General features: G+C 41.7%; 2 protein-coding genes and 1 long non-coding RNA gene across 3 annotated transcripts in view; 2 read left to right on the top strand and 1 right to left on the bottom strand.

Moving 5' to 3' along the window:
• The window catches only part of LOC116300965 (uncharacterized), a 14,401-nt gene extending 5,036 nt beyond the window's left edge, over positions 1-9,365 (bottom strand). The window contains exons 1-3 of the mRNA XM_089034658.1: positions 9,225-9,365; positions 9,053-9,113; positions 209-347 (exon numbers count right to left, since the gene is read on the bottom strand). Coding sequence (XP_088890784.1) covers positions 209-347; positions 9,053-9,113; positions 9,225-9,318 — 294 coding nt within the window. The 5' untranslated portion in view covers positions 9,319-9,365. The remainder of the gene's footprint in view (positions 1-208; positions 348-9,052; positions 9,114-9,224) is intronic.
• LOC148909096 (uncharacterized) lies at positions 244-11,906 on the top strand. The gene is made up of 4 exons (XR_016120576.1): positions 244-374; positions 8,253-8,326; positions 8,874-10,309; positions 11,022-11,906. It is a non-coding gene; the product is annotated as an uncharacterized LOC148909096 (long non-coding RNA).
• Positions 571-8,053, top strand: LOC148909097 (uncharacterized). Its single transcript, XM_089034659.1, is given in 2 exon segments — positions 571-3,389; positions 3,392-8,053. Coding segments are annotated over 2 exon segments (6,372 nt in total). The 5' UTR covers positions 571-1,186; the 3' UTR covers positions 7,561-8,053.
• Positions 11,907-12,080: the final 174 nt, after the last annotated feature.

Raw genomic sequence — 12,080 nt, 5'->3', positions numbered from 1 at the left:
ATGACTTTGCTAGCATCAAGTCTTTCAAACCAAGATTGAATGATAGCATTTTTTTTAATGTTATGCTCTGGGAGTGTAAAGGACAGGCTAACTCAGAGACTTTGACATGACTATCTGAGTAAGGCCAATATTTGACATTATTAAATGCCCCAGGGTTTGAAATTTGACATGAGAACCTGGTAATAAGTCATATATGCATGATGCTTACCTTATATGCATGAGCAAAGAAAACATGTTGGTGTACTATTGGTGTGTGTGCTAGCGGCAAGTCCTTCAGGCCAAGAATAATGGCATCTTTTGGAGCATTCTGCCATGACCCAAGTGGTACAATATCTACCCCTGGAATGCTGCAACACATCAGGATACAACCAAAGGTTTGTTTGACACACTATGGAATAATTCAAGTCACTTGTATTTCCCAGTATGCACATGAGCCTTCACTAGGTACACGTGACAAGTGGGATATACATTATATTCTTGTGTTCAATTTAGATATCTCACTCGCTGGGCTCACTCGTGAGATATCAATTGAACACTCGAAGATAAAATTCATATCTCCGTGCGCCCATGTAATATCCTCTTCATATTTCATACCTTCAAGAATTAACCTAGGCTGCAATGCATGGTGGGAAGGAATGGTAGAATGCCCAGGAATATAGAAAAGCTTTCACACATTCTGTGTTAATGATTTACCAGTGATTATGCTCGTATCACATAACCGTAATCGGATAGTTTGATTTGGGTGATAAGTTGATGTAGCGTGTCGAAGGAAAGTTAAACTAAGAAAGAAGCTCCTTAGAATATTAACTAATTTGCTATCCGGCCAAGTAGCACAGAGGTATGTAACTCATTATATTTAGTTCTCCTACAAGAAATTATCAATATTATTATTCAGCATAAACTTCCTATAGTTGGCTGAGCATTCATTTCTAAGTATCGCTAGACCACGTGTTGCATAATCATTCTCTAATCAAGCACATTTTTTCTATTTGTAAGCGGTTTTAACTAATACAGATATACCTTATTGTATTTTACCCAGTCTTTACGTGATTCTAATAAATGCAGTGATTGAATGATGGAATCTCAGTAAGTGATTTGCTGTTCTAACACGGCCGACCCGGGGAAACTCGAAAGATTGCCCCAGCCGTAACAGTAAAGACTCTGTGGTTACAGTGCATCTGAAGGTATGTCAAATTTTGATTTAAACACCGAGGAAATCGATGAAAACACGCAAAGAGAAAAGAAAATGACAGAGAAGGGCACAGCCTTTAAATTGGACTTGCTAGATCGTGATCGAATTACGGCCCAAAGAAATTGGCGCAAACAGTTTAATATAGTGAATGGATTGCTAGCAGACTCAGAGGATGTCAACCGGCTTCTTAGTGAAAGGGGTCTGTTGGAAGCAAAAATGGAGATTCTCGCCGGCGCGAATGAAAGGCTAGAAGAGGCTTTAGACGTAACAGAAAGACGCGTAGCGAGCGAGAAATTTGAGACGATCGACCAACAGCACTCTGACCTCCTAAAAGAAGTAAACAAAAGGTTAAGCGACTCAAAAAGGCTAAATGAAGACGAAAGATCTTCGATCTCGGGCTCATCTCGCAGCTCGAGATCAACTCGCTCTAGTAAATCCAGCAATTCCGCGTTTGCAAGAAAGGCCGAGATGGCTGGCATGATCGCGAGACTCGGTGCAGAGTTAAAATTTCAAGACTTAGAAGCACAAAGAGCCGACGCGCTAAGAAAACAAGAGGCTGAGATGACGAAGTTTCGAATTGCTAAGAATCTAGCGCTTGCGAAGGCCGAAATGAACGCGATTGCCAAGGTACAAGAAGCAGAGCTAGGATTAGTCGACGGCGCATTTGATTTGCCTAAAGAAGATGACACAGAGAAAGATTTAAACAAATATTTGAGTATGCAACTTGACTCCGTCAAAGAAGCCCCGCAACACGATCCAGTCATGCAATCTACGCATCATGCAGCTAACATATCAGAATCCCATATCCATGCAAAAGAATCTAAGTCGACTAAGTCGGAAAACCTTGGTTTCGAATCCAAATCTAAGTCAGAAAATCTTGATTTCGAGTCCAAGTATAAGACAGATCCAGAGCTAAAAAATTATTCGAAACCTTCGAACTCGTCTGTAAATCCTTTCACCTCAACTCGCGTCATAGGCACACCATTTGACAACTATCCGTCAACACATTTGAACACACGGAACCCATTTGATCCACCAACGGATTTATTTGACGATGTCGACGCATCGCAGTTCGTGTCTTACCGAGAAACAAACGTGCATAGTAGTACACCAAGCTCGAATAATGATAACGCCCTCTGCAGATTGGCAGATTTGTTGTCCGAAAGACGCAACATAGATAGTCTTCCCCTTCCGGAACCGGAAATCTTCAGAGGCAGTATGTTCCATTATCCTAATTGGCTTAAATCCTTTGAGACTATAATAGAAAGCCGAATAGAAAGTCCAGCTCAACGGCTGTATTATCTTGGAAAATACACCGCGGGGGAAGCCAAAGAAGCGATTAGCGGTCTCCTATGTTTGGATAGCAAGGACGCGTACCTTCAGGCAAAGGGTATACTAGCATATCGGTACGGGAACCCCTTCCTTGTGGCTGACGCATACAGAAAGAAACTAAGTGATTGGCCGAAAATCCCTCCAAACGATGGAGTTAGTTTGCGGAAATTTTCCGATTTTTTATTCCATTGCTTGGCCGCAATGCAGAACGTTAAGTATCTAAAGGTGCTAAACGATCCGGAAGAAAACCAAAAAATGGCCAAGAAACTTCCAAGATACTTAGTAGATCGCTGGAGTCGAGAGGTAGATAGATGGATTAGCGGCGAACGAAGCGGCGTTTTGCTTCCCTTTGAAAGAGAGAATGAGATGGGATACCCACCATTCGCCGAGTTCTGCAATTTTATATCGCGCGAGGCAAGGATCGCATGCAATCCGGTAATCTCCAATAAAATCTTCAAAGAAGAAGAAAGTAAGAAAGAGGAAATAGCCAAACCTGTCAGAGTAGGAAGGATCTACAATCAGAGATCCCTCTTCACAGATTCCGCTGAAGTAAAGCGAGAAAATTCAGGATCCAAAAAGGACGACTCGAAGCAAGAAAGGTCAGTGCAGTGTGCGTCGTGCAAGGGACCACATAACCTAGACGACTGCAAGGCGTTCCTAAAGCTATCAGCTAAAGAGAGAGTAAGCTTCGTACGCGCGAAGGGACTCTGTCTCGGGTGCCTAAGATGGGGTCACATGCGAAAGGATTGCAGAAGGAGAGCAGTATGCAAGAGTTGCCACGGCTTCCATCCGACGTCCTTGCACGACGGTACGTTCGTTCCAAAGAAGGAATTGAAAGAGAACTCTGATCAAGAAATAGAGGTTAAGATCAAGAAATAGAGGTTAAGGAGGTTTCATCGAAATGTACGAAGATCAGTGACCAGAAACAAGACGACTGTGCCGCCCATTCCCTGATCGTTCCTGTATGGATACATCACAGCGACAATCCGTCCCAGGAAGTACTTGTATACGCTCTCTTAGACGACCAGTCAGACGGCTGTTTCATCAAGAATGACGTCGTTGAAAGAATGGCAGTGAAGGGAGTCCAAGTGAAGCTCAAATTGTCAACGGTACTTGCGGAACGTCTCATTGATTGTCAGAAGGTGAACGGTCTGGTGGTACGAGGCCTAAACGAAAGTGAGATCATCCCACTACCCGGAACGTATTCAAGAGAAATCATTCCAGCGAGAAGAGGACAGATTCCTCGACCAGAAACAGCTCGAAAGTGGCCACACCTGGAGCGTATAGCTGATCAACTGATGCCACACAGAAGCGACGTGGAAATCGGGTTGCTGATCGGTCTAAACTGCGCACGCGCAATCAAGCCAAGAGAAGTCATTCCGGGCAAGGACGATGAACCTTATGCGAAGAAGACTGCGCTAGGATGGGGAGTGATAGGCATAGTAGATCCTGACTGCAAGGATGTCCACGAGAAGTGCGGCTGCCATCGCATACTCGCCAGGGAGGTTGTAGGAGAGACCAAGAAACCACTTCACTTCTCCATGCGTACTCAAACAAAGGAAATAATGACACCATTTCAAGTTTCGAAGATGTTCGAACTTGACTTTGATGAATCACAAGACGAAGAGCGGACACTCTCTTACAATGACCGCAAGTTCATGCAAAGGATGAAAGATGGAATTAACCAAAGAGAGGATGGCCATTATGAAATTCCTCTACCCTTCAAAGATGATAGAATTAATCTGCCGAACAACAGAGAGTTAGCCGTAATCAGACTGATGAGGTTGAAAGGGAGGCTTGAAAAGGACGAAACCTACCGCAAGCATTACCAAGAATTCATGAAGGAGATGCTCAGTAAAGGTTATGCAGAAAAAGTTCCCCAGTCAAAGGAGAGCGGCGATGATGGTCAAGTGTGGTACATCCCGCATCACGGCGTCTATCACCCCCAGAAGAAGGATAAAATCAGAGTTGTCTTTGATGGCAGTGCGGAATACAAGGGCGAGTCACTCAAAAGACATCTGCTTCAGGGACCGGACCTCACGAACAACCTCTCAGGAGTTCTGTGCCGATTCAGGAAAGAACCGGTAGCACTAATGTGTGACATCGAAGGAATGTTCCACCAAGTGAAGGTAAACGTCGAACATAGAAACTTTCTTAGGTTCCTTTGGTGGGAGGACGGTGATACGAACAATCCTTTGACAGAGTACAGGATGACAGTTCACCTTTTCGGAGCGGTCTCCTCACCTGGCTGTTCGAATTTTGCCTTGAAATCAACAGCCGACGACTACGAGATCGAGTTTGGCAAGGAAGCAGCAGAGTTCATTAGGAATGATTTCTATGTAGACGATGGGTTAAAGTCCGTTCCAACCATTGCGCAAGCCATCGCTCTTATTGGGAACACGAAGGCACTCTGCCAGAGGGGTGGCTTCAACCTGCACAAGTTCCTATCGAACAGTAAAGCAGTTATAGAATCAATCCCAATTGAGTCACGCGCGAAAGGTTTAAAGAATCTTGACATAACCAAGGACCTGTTGCCCATCGAGAGAGCCCTGGGAGTGCAATGGTGTATAGAGTCGGATCAGCTGCAGTTCAAGATCGAACTGAAGGACAGGCCATTGACGAGAAGAGGAATATTAGCAACGGTAAGCTCTATTTACGACCCCCTGGGCATGGTAGCTCCCTTTGTTCTTGTGGGCAAAAGGATACTCCAAGACCTTGCCAGAGACAATGTTGGATGGGACGATAAAGTACCAGAGTCAATCAGACCTCGTTGGGAGAAGTGGAAAAGCGAGCTGCATCGCCTGGCCGAATTAAAGATTCCTAGATGCTACAAACCTGAAGGCTTTGGAGAGTGCAAGACCGTCGAGATACACAACTTCTCCGATGCAAGCACCAACGGCTATGGCCAGTGCTCCTACCTTAGAATGGTGAACGATCGTGACGAGATACATTGCGCCCTGGTAATGGCAAAGGCTAGAGTGACACCACTCAGACCTATAACAGTGCCTCGCCTAGAACTCACGGCAGCATTGGTATCCGCCAAGGTTAGCGGCTTTCTGAAGAAAGAGTTGAAATACGAAAAAATAGCAGAAGTGTTCTGGACGGACAGTAAAGTCGTTCTTGGTTATATATCCAACGATGCAAGGCGTTTTCACACGTTCGTGGCAAACCGCGTTCAGCAAATTCGTGAACGCGCCTCGCCTCACCAATGGAAGTACGTGGAAACAAGCATGAATCCGGCTGACGACGCTTCCAGAGGTCTTAGTGCTCAAGAGCTGATCGAGAGCAAACGATGGTGGAATGGCCCAAGCTTCCTTTGGCACCCAATCAAAGAGTCCCAGACTTTATCAGAAACCTTCACAGTTATCAACCACAGCGATCCAGAAGTGAAGAAAGTCACGGCCTTAGCAACGCACTCAAAAGAATACCCAACAATATTAGAGCGTGTCAAGTACTTTTCAGATTGGTATCGCGCCAAGAGAGCTATCGTGATATGCAAGAAATTTGTGCAGAAGCTAGCCTGGACGATAAACGCACGCAAGGAAAGGGTGGATCCCTATAAAAGTCGAAGAGACGGAACGTCAACAAGGGAAAGAGTTCAGTTCGATGTGCAAGACCTACAACAAGCGGAAACTCTGATCCTGAAGGCTGTCCAGAGCCAATCCTTTCCTGAAGAAATGAGAGCTCTAAAAGCCCTGGGACGTCCAGCAGAAAAGATTGTGAAATCTAGCTCTCTTCTCCGTCTGAGTCCGTTTCTTGACGAAAACCAGGTTCTCCGCGTTGGCGGCAGAATCGGATTGGCCGACCTTCCCTTCCAAGTGAAACATCCCGTTATCCTCCCAAAGAAATGTCACGTGACAGGTCTAGTAATCCGCCACTATCATCAGAGAGCCCACCAAGGCAAGGCAAGAACACTAGCAGACATACGCGCTGCTGGCTTGTGGATTATTGATGGAAGCTCAGCAGTGGGACACTACATCTCCAAATGCGTCGCATGTCGAAGGCTGAGAGGCGCCACTCAGAAACAGAAAATGAGTGATCTTCCTAAAGACAGACTGGAAGAAGCTCCACCTTTCACATACAGTGCGGTGGACTACTTTGGCCCCTGGTACATAAAGGAAGGAAGACGTGAGCTGAAAAGGTACGGAGTCCTATTCACCTGCATGGCCTCACGTGCGGTTCACATAGAAACAGCAGCATCGCTGACAACAGATTCCTTCATCAACGCCTACCGAAGGTTTACCGGACGGCGTGGACCAGTGCGCCAATTAAGATCGGATCAAGGAACGAACTTTGTGGGTGCTAGAAATGAGCTTGACGCAGCCATGAAGGAAATGGACCAAGATGCCATAAAGAGAGAGCTGATAAAGACCAATTGCGATTGGATACAGTTTAAGATGAATGTCCCGCACGCAAGCCACATGGGCGGCGTGTGGGAAAGGCAGATTCGCAGCGTGAGAAGCGTGCTAACAGCTCTGCTACAGACTCATGGAAAGCAACTCGATGATGAATCCTTGAGGACACTGATGATCGAAGCAGAAGCGATAGTAAACAGCCGCCCCCTCACTACCAACGGTCTCACAGAACCAGATTCCTTAGATGCATTAACGCCGAGTCACTTGCTGACCATGAAGACTACGATAGTAATGCCTCCACCGGGAGATTTCCAGAGGGCGGACCTATACTCAAGAAAAAGATGGCGCAGAGTCCAACACCTAACCAATGAGTTCTGGCAACGTTGGAGAAGATGTTACTTACAGTCTCTGCAAGAACGACAAAAGTGGTTGCGCCCCCGAAAGAATCTGTCAGTGGATGACATCGTCATACTGAAGGATGCGGACAACCCGAGATCTAAGTGGCAGCTCGCACGCATTGTACAGCCATATAAAGACGAAGACGGCTACGTCCGCAAAGTCAAGATTGCTGTCTCCTCTCCTCACCTCGATTCCTCAGGAAGAAGAACCGGCTCCAAGATGACATACTTAGAAAGGCCGATCCACAAGCTTGTTCTGCTCCTGAGAAGCGATGACAACTAATAAATGAGAGACCAGGGAGTCCCAGCCAAGGAGCCATATAACGTGAATATCCAAGTTGAACACTGAATATTGAACATTTTTTAGTAATATATATAGTTTGTTTTGTTTGGGGTAAATTGTAATCACAATTTAGGGGAGCCATGTTAATGATTTACCAGTGATTATGCTCGTATCACATAACCGTAATCGGATAGTTTGATTTGGGTGATAAGTTGATGTAGCGTGTCGAAGGAAAGTTAAACTAAGAAAGAAGCTCCTTAGAATATTAACTAATTTGCTATCCGGCCAAGTAGCACAGAGGTATGTAACTCATTATATTTAGTTCTCCTACAAGAAATTATCAATATTATTATTCAGCATAAACTTCCTATAGTTGGCTGAGCATTCATTTCTAAGTATCGCTAGACCACGTGTTGCATAATCATTCTCTAATCAAGCACATTTTTTCTATTTGTAAGCGGTTTTAACTAATACAGATATACCTTATTGTATTTTACCCAGTCTTTACGTGATTCTAATAAATGCAGTGATTGAATGATGGAATCTCAGTAAGTGATTTGCTGTTCTAACACGGCCGACCCGGGGAAACTCGAAAGATTGCCCCAGCCGTAACATTCTGATTGGCTGTATTTTCAATGGTGTGGGATAAATAATTATAAATATGGTTTTTTTTAAAATTCTCTTCCCCTCAGGGAAAATTTAAAAAATTCGCTAAAATGGCTTGAAATCACTACTAAAGAAATGGATGACTTAAACAACACTTCATGTGAGTAAATATTAGCTTTTATTTATTTTATTTATAATTTTTTTTTGTTTTATAGTACACTCCACAAAATTACTCGACTCTGATTGGTCGAGAGGAGTACAATTATAGCGTTAATTGTACTCTGGTAGGAGTACCAAATTAAGTCGCTATGGCAACACAGCCAAAACAATGTCAAAACAATCATTTTGTACTTAAAAAACATAGAAATAAAATTTTAAAGCCGTAAGAACTAATCTTTTTTATGCATTTCAGTTGTGCGATGGACTGAAAATTGGCCACCAAATAGACAAAGATGAACGGCGTCGCTTCGCATTTTCTAATGAAATTTTGTTGAGTGAACTATAAACAAAAAAATCGCATGATCTCGAGTACAATTTGGAAATTAATAGACACGAGTAATGTTTTAAAAGTTCTTGTGATTGCACGAGCCTTATTTCCTATACAAATTACATTCAACTCTCAAAGCTTGTATGGGCTTCCTGTGGCATGAACAATTAAAGGAAAATCCTGAAATATTTTTACAGTGTGTTATAAACTCTTCCAACAGATAAGAACTCCAAAGGTGGGGATTGACAGAAACCTGGGGGTCATGACACGGCAAGGCATTTATAGTTATTTCTATTATTACCTTTTTCTTATGTTTACGTGACTTCACAGTTCAGATGTTTGTTTTATTTCAAGCTTTAATGGCGTAATACAGTATGTACCTTGAAATCAAAAGCTTACCTTTGATATTCTTCATCTCTAAAAATACGTTGATCAGATTCTTCCACTGTCACCTTGAATCCTATACAAGTATGCAGGTGAAAATATTCCTTTTGATTTTGTACCGTAAATTGATTTGTTCAATATATTGTCGATCACATTGTAGATATATTAAATATGGCATCTCTCTCACCTGATTCAACAAGCTCTTTGCATTTTTCTGGTGTCAAATGCGTTCGTCTCTCAAGAGGTTTGGTCTCAGCACGAAGCCAAAAGTGAACAACCATAACAGATAGAAAATTCTGAAATCGCGATCAAAATCACCGGTAAATACGGGTATCAGTTCAAAAGCGAAGTGTGTTCCACCAAGCATTTATTAAATTGAGTCGTGTGTATATTTTAGACCCTATGCCACCCCCTGGGGATTCCTTGTACTTCATTAATATGCGTATTTTTTATTTTTACCTCTCCTAGGTATCACTTTCAAAATTCCTTTATCCTTTCCCTCTTTATTTTTTATTTTCTCAATTTTATATAAGATAATCGTTAAAACGATGTGTGACATCAAAATGCCTGGTTTTACCCTGACTCGATGAATGTTTTTACGTTGGGGTTCCTGTGTGTAGTCCAATGAGTACCGATCCCAGGGAATTGCCCTATTTCACTATGACGTCATTGCTTGTTTATGTCGGGGTAGAAACTATGACGTCACATCAAAACAATCTATTGTTTAAACGCAAAGGATCATGGTCGTCGGAGGGGGTCAAATCAACACAAATTCACCGAAAATTGTTGTAAAACCCGTATCAATCCACGAAGAAAAGTAGAATAGCCAGCAAACGCTCAGAATATTTTTTAGTACATATTAACACATATTATATCTGAAAACTAGGCCATTTTAGATTAAACTGTTTCGGCAGGAGAAAATTTTGTTGAATTTTCTATTGGATTTGGCGATCCTATCCCCCACATGAACAAGCAGTGACGTCATAGTGAAATAGGGCAATTATTCCATTGCACGTTACGTCATCGCGGCCTCTCCGGGGAGCGTTGGTGCGTGCCATTTAACAAAAGATTTCTCATTAGCATCCATTGTAAACGGCACCAAAACAGCTCAACAGCCGCCATGTTTTTGTCTTTCTACTCTCTTGGTAATACTTGGGCTTGCAAACCATCAGTGGCCCGTAAAATTAAAGCTTATAAAGTTTTGTCTCTTAAGTTCAAGGTAACAGTGGAAAGCTCAGACCAGCGTATATTCAAAGATGAAGATTATAAAAGGTATTACTATAGTATTTGAGACCAATAAGGGACCAACCATTATTTAGAGGGGGGGGGGGGGGGGGTGGGGTTGGTGGAAAATAAGGTATGCCATATGTTGCATCTTCATTGAGCCCCCAATAGCCCACTTCCGAGATATGCTTCGCTTGTCATGAGGCTACGTTTAATTCTGTTTCTCCTATCTAAATTGTTTACCCTAGCCAATTGTAAATCATGTTCACAAGTAGGGACGGTGACCCTGGTTGTAATGAGACAAGTATTTTGCTTTCCTTCCCGGGGAACAACATAAAACGTGTCTCTGCAAAAAATACCTAGCAGTAGAGACTCCTTTTGATCTTTCCTTCGTACCAGCCACGAGTGCTATGGGAATGGTTAATCCTTTAAGAGGTTTTCCCGATGTTTTACACTCGTACATAAAACCAATTTGTGAAATGGATCGTGGTTTTCTGATATACAGCTATTTCAAAAAAGGTTGAATACTAAATACTGCATACTGAATACTGCATACCGACTAGTGCAGTCCAAGACCAAAGTGCATTGTGGGTCATAGTGACATTGTCTAGAGTAGGATTAATAATAATTATTTATTCTATTTTTAGTGTATTCCATCTGAAACAATATACTAACTACATGTAGAGAATTAATTGCTGTATGTTTGTATTGCTGTTAAAAAGTGTTAATCTGTTGTTGCCCTGTTCATTAATCTCTGCAGGTATTCGGCATGATGGATGGCAGAAGAAACCACGAAAGAAAACAAGAAAAGAGAAGAACTAATGTATATAGAGTCGCCAAAAAGACGGATGAATCGAGACTCGAAAAAGTGTTGCTGAATTACGTTTTGAAATGCGAAAAGAAAGAGCTGATTTAAAGAGATAAGAGAAAATATTATAGATAGATAAGATAGAAAATAAGGGAAAAAAAAAAAAAAAAAAAAAAAAAAAAAAAAGGAGGAATAAAGAAATGAATGAAAAGTAAAGAAAAAAGAAAATGTGACAAGCAAGACACGGCAAATAACGTTAGAGGATAAAAAGTAAAAAACAGAGTGAAAGACGAAATAGAAAGCATAAAGAAAAGAAAAAGAAAGAAAAAGGGAAAAAAGGGAAAAAATGTGAAAAATAAGGCACGGCAAATAACGATACAGAATAAAAAGTAAAAACAAGAGTGGAAGACGAAATACAAAGCATAAAGAAAAGAAAAAGAAATGAAGAAAAGAAAAGAAAAAAATAAGAATTAGAAAATGTGACAAGCAATACACGCGGTAAAGAACTTTAAAGGATAAAACGAAAAAAGGTGAGCGAAATGAGAGAAAAAGAGATTGAACTATAAATAAATAAACATTGTAAAAATTCCAAAATAAACGTGAGTTTTAATAAAATACTTTTCAAAAAAGATGCAAAATGTCAGTCGTTACTATACGAGCCTCTTCATCATTCCCAAATTATCTTGAATGCGAGTTTTACAGGATAACACAAAAGAAATACCACACATTCCTGCGAGAAAAGCTGTGATTTCTTTTGTATTTTCCTGTTCTGCTCATATTCAGGGTATTGTGACTGTTCAATAATTACTAATACTCGAGGGATTGACACAAATATAAAGAACGGAAAACATTACTGATTGAATAAAGGCAGAGGCTTTATTAAAATACAAAGAATGCTGATTCTGTGAAAGAAATAACTGATACTCGAGGTGACTAAAACACGGAACACTTTGAAAAGATTAAAATAAAAAACTGGAACAATGCATTTTCAAAGTGCAAGATTTTTTGCAC

This window comes from Actinia tenebrosa, unplaced genomic scaffold (genome assembly GCF_029948245.1).
Source record: "Actinia tenebrosa isolate PJP-AT-01 unplaced genomic scaffold, QUT_ActTen_1.0 PGA_scaffold2__45_contigs__length_23673736, whole genome shotgun sequence".
Taxonomy (NCBI): domain Eukaryota; kingdom Metazoa; phylum Cnidaria; class Anthozoa; order Actiniaria; family Actiniidae; genus Actinia; species Actinia tenebrosa.
This window is presented reverse-complemented; position numbering and strand designations above follow the sequence as displayed.